The sequence below is a fragment of the Hakea prostrata genome, chromosome 2, assembly GCF_041222555.1.
Source record: "Hakea prostrata isolate BN-2017 chromosome 2, UWA_Hpros_2, whole genome shotgun sequence".
Lineage (NCBI taxonomy): Eukaryota > Viridiplantae > Streptophyta > Magnoliopsida > Proteales > Proteaceae > Hakea > Hakea prostrata.
In genome coordinates, this window is record NC_142601.1 from 63,921,492 (window position 1) to 63,939,146 (window position 17,655).

The following is a 17,655-nucleotide window of genomic DNA, read 5'->3' on the forward strand; positions in this document are numbered from 1 at the left end:
GTACCTAAAACAGGAACCGTACAGAAGAAATTCGATTTTGGTACGTACTGTACCAAATTTTGAATGGAACGGTGCGGTGAGGTTTTAGACGGCACGATTCAATACGGTTAAACGGTTTCGATTCGCAATTGACACCCTGAATTATACCTGCTTTCATGAATTGTGGTGACAATATGTGTATGATTGGTGGCAACGGTATCGGATTGTTTGTATATGTATCGGTTTTCTTTCTCAGATTGTGGGACCACTGTGAATCTTATCATCACCAACCATTAGATGTTAACAAACACCAAACACTTCTCTCCCACTACCTATTTTCAAATAAATATAGTGATTTTCTCAACGGGAAAAAAAAAAAGTCCACTCGTTCTGACATTTTTGTATTATCATACATTAAGAATGAAAATATAAGAGAGATACTTTAAATTTATTTTATTTTCATGTAATGGTGAAGGGTCAAGGAAGTGTTTTTTTTTTTTAAAGAAAGGCGATAGAAGTTCAATTGAAGGACCATTAAAAGAAGAAAATTATTAAATATGACTAAAATTACAGAAAATAATATCAGAAGTCGAGTGGAGTTGACTAGGTTAAAAATTAAGAAGTTTCTTAAATAAAAAAATATAAAAATTTAATCATTTTCAAAAATTATAAAATTGGTCCCCTAGAGACGAGTTCAATAAAATGGTATGCACATATCATATGACCACTAAAGAGTCGTTCTTTCATACCACACCGTCCAAAAAAAAGAAACTAAATAAGATTTCAAATATAATAAAACGCTGCCAATAATGAAGATGGCTAGAAATATTTTTTGTGATCACATCAACCACCCAAATTCAGTGGACACCCCAATCAACAAAACTGAATCAATACATCACAACCTTTACAATCCCTATTGGCAATGCTTGTATAAGAGTAATTAAACACTTGCTCCTTTTCAAATGGGGGAGATTATGCACCCTTTAAAGCCACCTGCGTGCTGCTCGTAACATGGATGATGCATATACTAGTCATCAACTCTTTACAGATGTTACATTGTGTAACTCAACAAATAAAGGAGGTTGAGATTTGGTGATTTGGGATTGTTAGGATTAGAGCGATCAATACACACACAATCGAATAGAAAACAAAGAAAGAAAAGGAGATACAAATTTTACCTTGGTTCACCTCAATATGAGGCTACATCCAACATTAGGTTTTTCACTATATTCAATGTTTTATTACAAGAGAATATATAAAAGCACTTAGAAACCCTAAGTCATAGCTATTCATGGGCCCAAGCCCAAATTGCAAAGAAACTCCGAGTTCCACAGAAACATTGACCCTCCACAGGCTATAGGGGCATTGCCCCCACACTCCCGCCCGTTCATCGGGAGTTGGACCCCGTGTCTATCGGCAACACAATGTGAAGCATGAGCCATACTCAATTAGGATCACATGGAAAACTTTGTTGCTGCTCAAACCAAGACTTAAAAGTATGGATTTTCTACTACTGCTATTGAGGCTGAGGCCATCTGTGATGGATTGTTTTCTGCTACGACTATTTTTCTAAATAAACTTTTTCTTACTGTCAGTGTTTAGTTGCTGCCCTTAATGGGTAAGCCCAATCACTTGAATGGGTATGTTTAGGTCTTGTGAGAGAAATCGAGAACATGATTACTATAGATCTAGTTTAGATATGTCAACAGGTCTCATAATTTGATAACGGATAACACAGTTTGAGGAGCTAAACAATTTTCTTTGATATCTCTTGGTGGAACGCCCCACCCTTGTTTCTTGTAGGCAGCAGGTTTTTGGCTTCCAGGCGAGTTACCTTGGTAAACCTAGTAGAATTATCATTTGGGCAAAAAAAAAATCTCTAATTCTTCCCATCAAGATCAAGCCGAATCTAGCTTGTCCACCTTCAACAAATGTAACAACATCTCATTCCATACATCAATGGGACCAGGCAAGCACCAGTGCACACAGTCAGACACATTATTCTTATAATAAGAAGGGTTGTAACGCCCAGGGTGCCCGTCTGGTCTCAGCACCATTGCATGAGAAATATCCAATGCCCTAAACTTTAAACCTCTCTTCCTCCCTTCAATCTCTGCAGCCTCGAGTTCCTTCACTTGGGTCTCACGAAACTTCAAATCCAACCCATCCAGTTGTTTCTCCTGGTTGGTGAAGGGTCTGGTCCTTGTACATGATCCCCCATTGTTCCAAACCCCATTGTCAAAGTGAGCAGGAGTGTAGGTCCTTAAAAAAGTCATGCCCTTGAAGCTTTCCGTGCTAAGAGCTTTAAAGGCAGTATTGAAGGCCTTCTTATAACCATAGAAGAGGCTCATGTCTGTGATGTTCTTGTCATTGCAAGCATTGCACCCTACCACTTGACCCTTTTCATAGAAGATGGTTGGTGTCCAGAACCATTGTCCAGCAGAGATGATGACATAGTCAAAATTGCTCATCTGGGCTGTCCAGGACTTGTCAAACTCGTCTAGGTAAAGGTTTGTGGTGGGAGGGACAAGTGGACCCATGGGTTTGGCTTCACTTGTCCTAACCAAGTGTGCAAGACAGAAAGAAGCAACCGTGAAGTTGTACTCAGTGTAGAGCCAACGCTTGAATCTCCCATCATATTGTTGGTAAGAAACGTCCACGGGGTTTACCAACTGAAAATGTGAGGAAGCTACATGGTTAGCTTGTTTTGATAATACAAAATGAGGAAAAAGAACTCCATTTTGGCAAGTGTGTATGTAATACATATTCTGAATCGACTTGTTAGAGGTGAGGTATGTGCTACTTTCAAGCTTCTTCACCACACAATAAAAGTGGGGCCTACATGAAATTCACTGAAGTCCCACCTCTATTCATTCCAATCTGCATTTAGAGGTGAGGTCCACTCTTACCGTGTGGTGGAGAAGTATAGGAGGAGCACATAACTCTCAACTAACAAATAGATAGAAGATCCAGACTCTAGCTAAGCTAAAAGAGGGTCATATATGGAATAGTACTTACACTGGATAAGAGGCACATGAGGGATTGCATTTGGTTTCTTGCCACAGAGTCTCCAACAAAGGCCATGGACTTGCCCCTAACAATATTCAAAAAGTGAAGTGGATTGAAGTGAGGTAACTCACACTGATATGGTTTCCATCTCCATTTCAAGAAGTCAGTGTTAGGTCTCCCATTCTTGAAACAATTCTGATGCTCATGAATTTCCCTGCATGTCTTGTTTGTGTACAAAGGCTCCCCTTGATATGGAATCCATCCTCCTTTGAATATGTCACAGTTCCTGATCACCTTAGTCTCATTCAACCAATCCAACAAATGATCATCACTGGTGGTATTGCTAGCAAATATTGGTTGGGTTTGGTTGGGCTTGAGAGGTGGAATGACTTTGGATTCACCAGTCTCATTAGTCTTCTTCGCCGTTATCTTCATCGTCATTAACTTTCCGATGGACTCATCTTTGTTGGTGCCTTCGGTAGGATATGATACCAGAGAGAGGTTTCTTGACAAGAATGAAGTCAGACATGGATTCTTCTTTGAAAGATATGGAAACAAAGTTGGATGGTAATCTGATTCATGGATTTTGACCAAAAAATCTGATTCATAGAGGGGGATAATAGTTAGGATGGTTAGGGTTAGACATACTAAGAGAGCTATTTTTGGGGTGTTATTCCTGTAAGAGAACTCAATGATCTGAGCCTTCATGGTAGCTAGGCAATGATCAAGCTAAGGATATTTGGAAGAAGAGAGCAATGCAATTAGATTTATATAAAAGAGACTTTGGTTACGTTTGACAATTTTATATTTTGAATTATTAACAACGTGACATTTTGTCAGTTCTTGTAATTTTATTTGTGTGGACTGTTTTAATAAATTTAAACTTTATACAAATCCCATGCAATGGATTAAGTTGAAATTACAAAAAGGACAGTTAGACTTTGTAAGAACTATGTCCATGAAACTGAGACAATGTGGTCATTTTGGTGACTTTGTATCACCTAATGGTCCTAACAGTATCATATTCCTCTTCTAAAAAATCTCATCACCCAATCCGGGGAGATGACCCCGACTCGAGAAAAGCTGACATCATACTTCCCTGTCATACTTCCCTTCACGAATTGTGGTGGCAATGTGTTTGTTTCGTGGCAACGGTATCGGATTGTTTGTATATGTATCAGTTTTCTTTCTCAGATTGTGGGACCACTGTGAATTTTATCATCACAAAAAAAAAAAAAAAAAAACACCAAACACGTCTCTCCCACGACCCATTTTCAAATAATATAGTACTTTTCTCACCAAAAAAAATAAAAAAAGTCTCACTCGTTGAATATATTTTCCTCACAAGAATAATGTGGAATTTGAATGCTCTCGGACATTTTTTTTAATTATACATTAAGAATGAAAATGTAGGAATTTTACTTTTAAGTTTATTTTATTTTCACTCTTATTATCTACTGGCGAAGCGTCAAGGAAATATATATATTTTTTGTTTAAAGAAAGGCAATAGAAGTACAATTGAAAGACCATTAAAAGAAGAAAATTATTAAACATGACTAAAATTACACAAAATAAGATCAGAAGTCGAGTGGAGTTGACTAGGATAAAAAAATTAAGAAGTTTCTCGAATAAAAAAATGAAAAAAATTTAAACATTTTCAAAAATTATAAAATGGTCCCCCTAGAGACAGAGTTCAATAAAATGGTATGCATATATCTTATATCCACAAAATGAGTCGGTCTTCATACCCGCCGTCCAAAAAAAAAAACTAAATTAGATTTCAAATATAATAAAACACTGCCAACGATGAACATGGCCACAACACCTCGAAGGACTTTCTTGAAAATTATCTAGTTTTTTGGGGTACAACTTAATTATCTAGGTTTAATATTGTTCTAAACTATCTCTAATATGATTTAATATTTATTATTATTTTTTCTTCTGGGATTGTGATTAAAAAAAGGAAATAAAGTAAAAGCTAATTAAAACAAATTTGCTGGAGGATCTCATTTGTGATTTTTTTCAAGTCATTCATCTCAATATCCTTATTTCCTTAGTGCTTAATTTATCTAAATGACATTTTTAAGGTAAACAACATTCCTTTGAAAACTAAAAAGAAAAATATATTTGAAGGGGAAATGAGATATATTTTGTTCCACCACAAAGAATTATTTGACTTTGTAGCCAAAAAAATTGTATGAAACAAAATATATACAAGCAGTTATATTTTTGTGATCACACAAACCACCCAAATTCAGTGGACACCCCAATCAACAAAACTGAATCGATACATCACATCCTTTACGATCCCTACTGGCCATGCTTGTACAAGAGGAATTAAACACTTGCTCCTTTTCAGATGAGGAGATTATGCACCTTTTAAAGCCACCTGCTGCTCATAACATGGATGATGCAGATACTACTCATCAACTCTTTACGGATGGTACATTGTGTAACTCAACAAATAAAGGAGGTTGAGATTGGGTGAGTTGGGATTGTTAGGATTAGAGCAATCAATCACACACACAATCGAATAGAAAACAAAGAAAGAAAAGGAGATACGGATTTTACCCTGGTTCTCCTCAATATGAGGCTACATCCAACATTAGGTTTTTCACTATATTCAATGTTTTGTTATAAGAAAATATATATAAGTGCTTAGAAACCCTAAGCCATAGCTATTCATGGGCCCAAGCCCAAATTGTAAAGAAACTCCGAGTTTCACAAAAACATGGATCCTCTACAGGCTATGGGGACGTTGCCCCCACACTCTTGCCAAGACAGCCTCCTCGGACCCCCTCTCGCTCACTGGGGAGCGGACCCGTGTCCGTCAGCAACACAATGTGAAGCATGAGTCATACTCAACAGGGATCACATGAAAAACTTTGTTGCTGCTCAAGCCAAGACTTGTGTGGATTTTCTACTACTGCTATTGAGGCTAAGGCCATCCGTGATGGATTGTTTTTTGGTACAACTATTTTTGTAGATAAACTTGTTTAATTTTCTTATTGTCAGTCTTTAGTTGCTGCCTTTAATGGGTATGCCCAACCCCTTGATTGGGTATGTTTAGGTCTTGTGAGAGAAATCGAGAACATGATTACTAATTTCTCTCATATAGATCTAGTTTAGATATGTCAACAAGTCTCACAATTTGATAGCGGATTACACAGTTTGGTGAGCTAAACAATTTTCTTCAAAATCTCTTGGTGGAACGCTCCACCCTTATTTCTTGTAGGTAGCATGTTTTTGGCTTCCAGGCGAGTTACCTTGGAGAACCTAATAGAATTATCATTTGAGCAAAAAAAAAAATCTCTAATTCTTCCCATCAAGATGGAGCCGAATCTAGCCTTTCCACCTTCAACAAATGTAACAACATCTCATTCCATACATCAATGGGACCAGGCAAGCACCAGTGCACACAATCAGACACATTATTCTTATAATAAGAAGGGTTGTAACGCCCAGGGTGCCCGTCTGGTCTTAACACCATTGCATGAGAAGTATCCAATGCCCTAAACTTTAAACCTCTCTTCCTCCCTTCAATCTCTGCAGCCCTAAGTTCCTCCACTTGGGTCTCATGAAACTTCAACTCCAACCCATCCAGTCTTTTCTCCTGGTTGGTGAAGGGTCTAGTCCTTGTACATGATCCCCCATTGTTCCAAACCCCATTGTCAAAGTGAGCAGGAGTGTAGGTCCTTAAAAAAGTCATGCCCTTGAAGCTTTCCATGCTAAGAGCTTTAAAGGCAGTATTGAAGGCCTTCTTATAACCATAGAAGAGGCTCATGTTTGTGATGTTCTTGTCATTGCAAGCATTGCACCCTACCACTTGACCCTTTTCATAGAAGAGTGCTGGTGTCCAGAACCATTGTCCAGCAGAGATGATGACATAGTCAAAATTGCTCATCTGGGCTGTCCAGGACTCGTCAAACTCGTCCAGGTAAAGATTTGTGGTGGGAGGTACAAGCGGACCCTTGGGTTTGGCTTCACTTGTCCTAACCAAGTGTGCAGACCAGAAAGAAGCAACAGTGAAGTTGTAGTCAATGTAGAGCCAGCGCTTGAATCTCCCATCATATTGTTGGTAAGAAACATCCACGGGGTTTACCACCTGAAAATGTGAGGAAGCTACATAGTTAGCTTGTTTTGATAATACAAAATAAGGAAAAAGAACTTCATAGTATAGTACTTTGAATTGACACCTTATCAGAGGTGAGGTATGTGCTACCTTCAAGCTTTTTCATCACACAATAAAGGTGGGGCCTACATAAAATTCACTGAAGTCCCACCTCTATTCATTCTTGTTTGTATTTAAAGGTGAGGTCCACTCTTACCGTGTGGTGGAAAAGTATAAGAGGAGCACAGTGCTCTCTACTGATGGATAGATAGAGGATCCAAACTCATAGTGGTTTATCCAAATAAGCTAAGAACAGTTACTCTAGCTAAGCTAAAAGAGTTTCATATATGGAATAGTACTTACACTGGATAAGAGGCACATGAGGGATTGCATTTGGTTTCTTGCCACAGAGTCTCCAACAAAGGCCATGGACTTGCCCCTAACAATATTCAAAAAGTGAAGTGGATTGAAGCGAGGTAACTCACACTGATATGGTTTCCATCTCCATTTCAAGAAGTCAGTGTCAGGTCTCCCATTCTTGAAACAATTCTGATGCTCATGAATTTCCCTGCATGTCTTGTTTGTGTAGAAAGGCTCCCCATGATGTGGAATCCATCCTCCTTTGAATATGTCACAGTTCATGATCACCTTAGTCTCATTCAACCAATCCAACAAATGATCATCACTGGTGGTATTGCTAGCAAATATTGGTTGGGTTTGGTTTGGCTTGAGAGGTAGAATGACTTTGGATTCACCAGTCTCATTAGTCTTCTTCGCCGTTATCTTCATCACCATTAACTTGCCGATGGACCCATCTTTGTTGGTGCCTTTGGTAGGATAAGATACTAGAGAGAGGTTTCTTGACAAGAATGAAGTCAGACATGGATTCTTCTTTGAAAGATATGGAAACAAAGCTGGATGGTAATCTGATTCATAGAGGGGGATAATTGTTAGGATGGTTAGGGTTAGACATACTAAGAGAGCTATTTTTGGGGTGTTATTCCTGTAAGAGAACTCAATGATTTGAGCCTTCATGGTAGCTAGGCAGTGATCAAGCTAAGGATATTTGGAAGAAGAGAGCAATGCAATTAGATTTATATAAAAGAGACTTTGGTTACGTTTGACAATTTTATATTTTGAATTATTAACAACGTGACATTTTATCAGTTCCTTCTAATTTTATTTTGTTCCTATCTTCCAAGTGCTGTTTTAATAAATTTAAACTTTATACAAATCCCATGCAATGGATTAAGTTGAAATTACAAAAAGGACAGTTAGATTTGTAAGAACTATGTGCATGAAACTGAGACAATGTGGTCATTTTGTTGAGTTTGTATCACCTAACTGGTCCTAACAGTATCATATTCCTCTTACCTTTCACGTAGCCACCCTTGGCATTAATATCTTAATTAGGGCAGATGAGATGTCATCAACTAACTGTATGGGACTTGAACCCAATGCTTAACCTTAGAAAGGGAAAAACAGATCTAACTAAACCAAACCCAGTCAGTTCAGTCATGGTTTTGAATAGTGTTTGTGGTTTAATTTTGATTTCTATATTTGATTCATTAGATCAAACCAATTGGTGGGTGGAGTATAGTTTTCAGAAGATCATAATTACGCATTAGATGCTAGCCTTCTAACTTCCAGCCCAGCTACTAATTTTGGAAACAAAGAGGAGGGAATCTTTTGACCAAAACCAGTAGCTATGGAAGTTGGGTTTTTTGTATTCTTTTAGGGTTATGTATATGCATAAGAAGGCAAGAAAGCCAAGCACAATGGGCATTAAAGAAAACAGATTACTCTGTTCCAAGCTCTGACCTTCCTATCTTGTATAAAGTATTAGGGCAGCTTCTGGGTTTGGATTGTAGGTAGGGTCATATGATTATAGAAGAATCTAAATTTACACGCAAGACTAATAATTATAAGGAACAATAATGTGATTTCTACCAACAAATGGGCATGATTCTTGCGTGTGTGTATACATATAAAATGATGAAAGTTCAGAAAACTTCTAAATCCATTTTTTGATAATCACTTCATCAAGAGTTACATAGATAGGAAAACCCCAAAATAGTAATGTAAATTGTAAAGTAAAGTTCACATAGATATTGAAAAGATATGTTTTGCTTTTTCTTTTGCTTGTGGTAAGGAGATAGGTATGATTTCGAATCACCAAAGGTGACAGCATAGAGATTCCTTCCCACTCTAGCAGTAGCGTACGAAAACCTCTGGTTTTGTTTAGTGAGAACTGTTAATCATTATTTTCCAAGTAGGCGAATATGTCAGAACTGACACACGGTCAAAGTAGATTGCAATCTTAATTAAATACCCAAAAAGGTCAGGAATGATCAAATCATTTGCTCCAAAGTAGCTGAAAACCATCATGGTTCATCATACATGGAAGCCATAATCACCCTTGAAGATCTCTTAAATTATAACCCTAAAATTCAATGTGAAAAAAAGGAACAGATTTCATGTTCTCAGGTGTGAATATACTCATTTACAAGGTAAAACAGTTACAATACCGATTAACTCCCCCAAAACCTAATCTACTTTCGTCCAAAATTGGCATTGCATTTGCTGCATTTCTCAACACTACCAGGAAATGGTTGAGATAAATTTGAAGAAGATGGAACGAAAAGAAGCATCTGGGGGTGCAGAGAATGTGAGATTTCTACGCTTACAAGTACCTGGTCGAAATGGTCATTTTACATCTCTTGTGGTGTATACTTGAATACTGAGGAACATTCGATCAGGTAAAGATGTTTCTACCTTCAAACAATAGAAAAAGCAATTTAAAAACAACGATTATTGTGCCATTAAATGGGTAACAAAATGGAAACGCCCATCTGCATCTTCCTTCTATCACTGTTGTGATGCTTGTGAACCTTGATAGTTCTCCATCTTCATCATATGAAGCAAGAAATCATTCCAAGCATCAATGGGCCCAGGCAAACACCAGTGAACACAGTCATTATACAATGTCACATTCTCATTAGGCCAGTGACCATAACGGCTAGGATGCCCATCTGGTCTCAGGTAAGTAGCCTGAGTGGTATCAAGTAACCTATATTTCTGCCCTATCTTCTTTCCTTCCTTCTCTGCAATCCTGAACTCCTCAAGTTGAATCCTATAATACTCTAGTTCCCTTCCTTCCAAATGGCTTTCATTGCTCCTGAAGGGTTTTGTCCTGACACAATCCCCTCCCTGATTCCACACACCCTTTTCAAAGTGTGAAGGAGCAACGGTTCTGAGATATGTTATGCCCTTGAAGTTTGGTAAGCTTCGGATGGCTTTAAAAGCTGTCCTGAAAGCCTTCCTGTAACCATAAAACATGTTCAGGTCTGTGACATTCTCTTTGAGGCAGTAATGACAGCCCACTAGCTGACCCTTCTCATAGAACATCATCGGGCGTTGGAACCAGTGGGCAGCAGATATGAGCACATAATCAAATGATTCAATTTGAGTTCTCCAATCCTCATTGAATTCATCGAGGTAAAGATTGAAGAGGCCGGAACCAGTTGGGCCTTTGGCTTCTGATTGCTCTGCTCTAACCAGGTAAGGAGTCAAGAATGTGGCAAGGGTGTAGTTGTAGACAGGGTAATGCCATCGTTTGAAACCATCTTCCTTTGAATATGATACATCCACAGGGTACGTTACCTGAAAATCACAAAATAGTTCAAAGATTTTGTTAAAGGGATGAAAAATTTCAGAGACAGCTTTGATTGCTTGAGAGTTGCACAATAAAGTAAGAATAAAATTGAAAAAGGAAGTGAGAAATAAGGCTCTAAAACTTTTTAAGTGTGGGAAATCGATGGTCATGCTGCTGGTATCAAGCTTTTCTCAAAACTAAATGTTGGAAGATGATGGCCAATCAGAAGATAGAACCTGGACTGTGTCACACTGACATTAGATTGCCCTGGTACATAAAAAATAAAGGCACTTCTGGGGACACACATAAAATTTGCAATAGGACCACAGCACATTGAATTACAATGGCCATGTTGCTGGTATCAACCATCATCTTTCTCATAACTAAATATGTTGAAGATGATGAGCAAGGAGAACATAGAACCCAAATTATGTTCTTCTACAATGACATTAAAGGCAATTCTGGAGACACACAAAAAACACCATAAGACCCAGAGCACATTAGATTCCAACTGTGTGTTCCCCTGCTGCCTTTGATGCCATTCTACATGGACACATATCTGTTTCTCAATAGAAGAATGCTAGCCATGCTGCCAAAATTAAATGAGAGAAAATGATGCCCCATGAGAAAATAAGGCTCTCAAAATTGAAAACAGGAGAATGCTGGCCATGAGCTAGCATCAAGAATTCTCTCACTCTCTTGACATGTAGCCTTCCTGTATATGAACCATGTGACACTCCCTCTTGTGCTTCAATTGACTTGGTGAGAAAATTCCATCCTACACAAATTGCATGTTGATCTTTTACTATTTAATGGGTGCATGATTAAGTGTAATGTTTTACCATTGGTCACATGACATTAATCCATATGATAGAAGACACTGCATGCATCTCAGTAGACAAATTTTAATCTAAGGTAGTCGAGGGAAAATGTTCAAACTCTTACTTTCCTTGTCCTCTATTATATTCTAGTCCATGTACCCTCATATGGTGGAACAGAGTAGAGTACTTCGGTACTTGGCATATAGACTTGAAAGAAATCCCAGAATACATATTTTCTTTTTTATGCATTCCCAACCTAGAATAAATATTGGTCAGAACTTAGACAGGGTATTTTAAAATTTCATTAACTCCTTGTGAATGGGGGAGCAAGTGCGTTAGGTCAAATGCCCAAAAGTGCCACCAAATGGCAACTATTCACTACCACATCATGATTGGCACCAAAGAAAGAAAACATCCATGACATTTCTTTGGTTGTAAGCTATATCATAACGCTGTTAATTGTCAAAAATCATATTACCTAAGGCCCTTTGCTGTCACTAAAAGGTTTAAGAGATGACACCACAACATCAAGCACTGAACCTCACATCATCAAAGAGTGATCATGCCAGAGGGCCACATCCTGGGTTGTGTTTTTTGGGTCAAGCCATGATATAATTTTAAGCAGTGCTTTATCATGCCACTTAACACACAGCAGTTGTAGTTTTTTTCCAACTAATCTTGCCATCAATCATCATGAAAGGAATTTAGTAATTGACAAGTTCATTTTTTTAACTCATTGACATAAATTTTCTTTTTATGAGAATAATAGTGTAATTTCATATGTTTTAACAAGAATATGTATGAAAATCACTCCTTATATCAAGATGTGTTAATACAAAAAGTTTATATAAATTATTTTTGAAGATCATTTATACCCTTGTAGAAGACTTGTGCAATTAAAAAGCCAATCAGAAGCTATCAACATCTAAATAACCAATGAAGGTGTCATTTATACAGTCAATCACCAAACTAGGGCATTCTTCTTCTTCTTCTTCTTATTTCCCCTTTTTCACAAGCAGTTACAAATACTTTAATTTCTGACGGCAAAGATTAAACGATTCACAGCCAGAAAAAGGAAAATCACAATCCAATTCTCAGCACCAACATAATCAGGCAAATTAGAAGGACTACTTCCAGCTCAATTGTTCTACCATAATAGTTTATCAAATCTCATGTTTTTAAATCCAAAAGAAAATGAAGATTATAAAGAATGTACCCGGGATAAAAGGCACATAAGCGACTGCATTTGGTTTCTAGCGACAGAATCTCCAACAAAAGCCATGGATTTCCCTCTTAAAATCTCCAGGAACTGATATGGGTTGAAGATGGGTAACTCACATTCATCTGGTTTCCACCTCCATTTCATGAAATCCGAATCTGGCCTTCCATATTTCATGCAATTCTGGTGCTCATGAATCGCCCAACAAGTCAAGTTCGTGTAATACGGCGCCTGAGGATTCGGAACCCATTCCCCAGTAAAAATATCACATTGTTTCTCTGATGCAACAACCTGCGAATCGTCGTGTTCCACCGCGGAAAGAGGAGTTGCAGGTAACGACTTGTGCGAAGAACTACTGATCCACGGGATTGTAAGGTAGCCTGGTAATGGGTAATAGATAGGGATGAGGGTTAAGATAACCAGGGTTATGGCTGTTAAAACTACAACTTTTGGGCCGTTTGATACAGATTTGGTCTTCAACATTGGAACCCCAATGCCATGAAACTTCATCGAAGAATGGTTATCTTAGGGATTACAGAGAAGGAAGGAAGGACAGATTCATTTAAAGGGAGGTGAAGGTAGAGGATGCAGAGTGAAGTTTCCGGAACAGAGGAGGATTACAACAGAAGATCTCTCCTTTCTGAAAGAAAGAACGAATTTTGGAAATGGTAGGCATCAATGGAGACGGCAAAGGTCAAAGGCAGAGAAGGCACCTTATGACTTAAAGAGTGATTTCTTAGGAGTCACCTGAAACAACTGAAAAGAAGAAGAAAAAAAGCCATTAATCAAATTGGGCTCTGGATCTATTTTTGTCTGAAAATGGGATCTAAAGGGTGGAGGGAGAGGAAGGTTTGGGAGACAGTGGTTCAGAATAACGAGGCATTCTGAGAGTTTCAATTTTCAACTTTGAACTCCTTGGGTGGTTTTCAGAAAAAAGGACAAGTGGGACCGACTGTTAACGGGGTTAAGAATTTTTATTCTTTGTTATCTTTTTGTTGGATTATTTAGTAATGGGCTAAAGTTTTTTAAGTAGGTTTTTAGAAAACGGCCACTAGGGTTTGGTTCTGAACTTCTGAGAGGATTTGCTGTGAATAATAAAAACTTGTACTCTACAACCAATGAGAAGTTGAAAAAAGGTATCTTCATCTATGATGTGCCCTTTTTTTTTTTTTTTTTTTTCCTTCATTTTTAAATAAATGACTATCTTACTTACCCCTGCGTGAAATGCTCAATCTCGTACGACATTGTCGGGCCCAGCCACCCTGATTGTTTGCTTATGAAGCTCCTCAACCTCATGTTATAACGAGTCGGTCTCAGTGAGTTGGCTAGATAGCAGCAGCTTTATTTGTCTTATTTTGGGTAAAGAAGGTGAGTGAGTTGGCGACCAACCCAAACGCTTTTAATTTCCTTTTTTTCTCTTCTTCTTTTGTCAATTCCATTCCATGTTGTGTTGCTTCCTGTAGAAGCGCTTTAGAGGGTGGATTATTAATCAGTGGGATTCAACTGCTCTCGTATGAACTAAAGAACACCATTAATGGACCCACCCCCACTACAGCAACAGCTACAGCTGTAGCTGTAGTGGGGTTAGGTTAGGTTAGGTTGATTTATTATTGATGGATTGCATGGAGGAGGATCAGGAGGGCTCAGAGCTCAGAAGCTCAGGGGTGGAGATAGATGGCAGCTGCAAACCCATGTGTTCGCTGCAACGAGCCCCATGTGTTGTAGTCTTGTAGATACAACATGCAAATCCTCTGGTGGAAATGAAACGCTACGGCTGCGCGGATATATATCAGCCGTCTATATTATGACACGTGTTCTATAAATAATTTAACGGTTAAGTTTTATTTTATAAATTTAAAATATCTTTTAAAAATTGTAATTACATTTTTATAGAACAATCCCTCTTCATATAGATATTAGATACTAGATCCCAGAAAATTTTAAATTCACAAAAATGAGGCCAACATTCTTTCGTGCACTGAAAAAAAGGAGATTTTTTCCCCTAAACCCTAGCCCATAGCCGTTGTACTTGCTGCCCTTGTCTTTGGCAGGCGATAACCCATATTTTCCTCTATTCAATCATGAAAAAAAAAACCTATGTATTGCCAAATCCCTTACGAATTAAGTTTTTGAAGCTTCAATCTTACAAACAACCAAAATGTGTAGATTTTAAGATATTCTTTCACTGTATTTACGAAATGTAGTTTGTCACAAAAGCAAAATAGAGGGTGGAAAAGAAAGGAAGGGTAAAATTTTCAACAAGGGTTACCAAAACAGGAAGAAAAAATAATAATAAATTGCGAGCGAGAAAAACTCTACATTGGAAACCCTTCTTGCTTGTGTATCGTCACAATCTAGAACTACAAGCGCTCTACATATTTTTATCATCTCCTTGCAAGGCAGCAATTAAGGTTTAGATTGCCAACTTGTTGGAGATCTATAGCAGCTTCTATAGGAAAATGGTTTTTTTTTTTTTTTTCTTCTTCTTCTTCTCATGTGAGGATCATAGATTAGATTTGGGTTCTTAATGTAAATTTAAAAAGTTTATAAACCAAAATGTAAATTCACGCGATTTGTTCCTGACCATTGAATCACAAAGAGAGACGTCCCATCTACTAGCGCTATACGGACGATATCCACACAAGTCGCAAACAAACAAAAATTCCCCCTAACACTATCACATTAATTTAAATGACTTAAATTTATTATTTATTATTTCTTTATGTTTTTTATCATTTTCCCTTTGAAAATTTTTTGCATTTCCGAGAAATGCGGGGACCAGAGGTAGACCGACAGAAAAGAGAGATATGAGAATCCTTTGGCACCGTGGGACATGGGTGATTGGTGGAGACAAAGGTGGGACGTTTGATTAAATGAGAGTAATTGATTTGAATTTCAAGTGATGGTCATGGATGGATTAATTGCTTGCTTCATCGTTTAGGTAGTGATGCCAAACACTTTTTATTTATTGGCTGTGGCTGGCTCACTTATTATTATTATTATTATTACCTAATTAAAACTACACCTCTTTACGTACCAGGCTCCTCCACTACGAATCAATCAATCAATCTCTTCTCTCTCTCTCTCTCTTAAGGATGAAGACATGAAGATATGTAATTCTCTTCAATTACATCGAATCGCTAGGGTTACATTACATCTCATAGATGATGAGATGATGAGATGGTGGAAGATTGAATCTGATGATTAAATGTCATTAAAATTAGTGTGTAGGTCCTACAGGGTACTACTCTATGGTTACTCATACTAATTAATTTGATGTGGTAACCGCAGGAGATGTTTTTAAGGTTTACTCTCCCCAACTCGACCCCTTTGACTGGGCTTCCTGTGTTCTGATCTGGACAAGTCTTTTCATGAGTGAAAGATTTTGAAGGGGGAGGTTTGGATTGTTATTGTTTTAATACATTTTATCAGTTAGAGATACCATCATATTCAACTTCAATATACTCAAATATGTAAGTCCTTGTGGCATGGTTATGTTTGCGTCCGTGTCCGCCTATGTGGTGTGTCTCCGCAGGTGGTTGTGGTGTTTTCTGAGGGTTTACTGGGCTCGGCCCATCCCTTAGTTCTTGTTATTTTCCTTTTGTTCCGTGTTTGTGTTTGTGTTTTATTTCAATTATGAATGAAATATTTGACCTTTTGAAAAAAAAAAAAAAATATCGCTTAACCAGGTCACCAGACCCCTTAGATTTAGAATTTTATATTTGTAGTTGATAACGGTTGTATGATTATATTTGACTCTTCATCTTCTTTCCAATAAAATTAAGAGTTGCTTTTCCAAGTTCACGTTAGTTTTGCGTCTGGATGGGCTGGACCACAGGCCCACAACTAAGGTTTCTAGGCCAGGTTTCGGTCCAGACAACTCATTGGGCCTAAGTTTAATTAATGGAGACCTAAGGTTAGGCTAATGTTCATTTTCATTGAATGAAAGGAAGGAAAGTGTTAGGCTACAGTTTTAGAAACCAACCCAAACTGGCATGGTCAGACCTCTTTTTTTATTTTTGCTGAGGAAAAATTTCTCAGATGGGTTGATTTTAAGAAAAGATTTTACCTATTAATTCTTAAAGAGAACAATGTAAATGAATAACAATTACATCAAATTATAAATAATAATAATTCAATTTATATACATATATAAAGACTTTACTTTGAGGGTAATTTCGATAGTTCATAGTATAATATTGGTTGGGTGAAAAAATTATCACAAAATTTAGAATTTAATAATTATTTTCAAGAACATAATCAATTTGAGTAAAAAAAAATTTCAAATATTATTAAGTAAATCTTTTTCCAAATTAGTTGTGGGAAATAATCCTTCCGCTAATACCCTAATTAGAAGCTTCAAATCATGTTTAAGTTGAATTTGATTATGTTTATCGCACTAAAGAACACAAATGTAATAGATTTAAGAATGGTTTTTCGACTTCCATTGATTTGAAAAACACAAAATGGAGAAAAGACATGAATTTTCAAATAATCATGTGAGGAGTAATATAGATTTTGATCATTTGTTGCTCATGAACATGGCAGTTCACTCGTTAGAATGTGCGTAGAATTTTTAGCAAAACGAAAAACAAAAAGTGTACAAGAAATTTATACCGAAAGCAAAATGAAAATGAGGACAAATATAATACCAATAAATGTAATTTTTTATTTTCTAAAGAAGAAAGAAAGTTTATATCGATCCAACTTCGTGGGTACTCATGGTTTGATACTCCTGTCAATGTCCCACTAGAAAAGCTCAGATGTCATTCTTCTTCAATCACTCTCTCAAGAAACAAATGGTTAGTTGTGCATTAAATTTTTGTTTTCATTTTAAATGTCCAAAAAAAAAAAAAGTGTA

At 37.3% G+C, this 17,655-nt stretch overlaps 3 protein-coding genes across 3 annotated transcripts; all 3 read right to left on the reverse strand.

Annotated features, from left to right (window-relative positions):
• Positions 1 to 1,870: 1,870 nt before the first annotated feature.
• On the reverse strand, positions 1,871 to 3,527 carry LOC149025657 (protein trichome birefringence-like 19). Its single transcript, XM_089143159.1, has 2 exons — positions 2,998 to 3,527; positions 1,871 to 2,651 (listed from the first exon to the last, which is right to left on the reverse strand). The coding sequence occupies exons 1-2, from the start codon at positions 3,427 to 3,429 to the stop codon at positions 1,878 to 1,880; spliced, it is 1,206 nt and encodes a 401-aa protein (XP_088999285.1). The 5' UTR covers positions 3,430 to 3,527; the 3' UTR covers positions 1,871 to 1,877.
• Positions 3,528 to 6,072: 2,545 nt separating this feature from the next.
• Positions 6,073 to 8,150, reverse strand: LOC149025658 (protein trichome birefringence-like 19). The gene is made up of 2 exons (XM_089143160.1): positions 7,463 to 8,150; positions 6,073 to 7,093 (listed from the first exon to the last, which is right to left on the reverse strand). Exons 1-2 carry the CDS (start codon positions 8,132 to 8,134, stop codon positions 6,314 to 6,316), a joined length of 1,452 nt encoding a protein of 483 aa, XP_088999286.1. The 5' UTR covers positions 8,135 to 8,150; the 3' UTR covers positions 6,073 to 6,313.
• Positions 8,151 to 9,442: 1,292 nt separating this feature from the next.
• LOC149025659 (protein trichome birefringence-like 19) lies at positions 9,443 to 13,692 on the reverse strand. Its single transcript, XM_089145856.1, has 2 exons — positions 12,792 to 13,692; positions 9,443 to 10,762 (listed from the first exon to the last, which is right to left on the reverse strand). Exons 1-2 carry the CDS (start codon positions 13,302 to 13,304, stop codon positions 9,968 to 9,970), a joined length of 1,308 nt encoding a protein of 435 aa, XP_089001982.1. The 5' UTR covers positions 13,305 to 13,692; the 3' UTR covers positions 9,443 to 9,967.
• Positions 13,693 to 17,655: the final 3,963 nt, after the last annotated feature.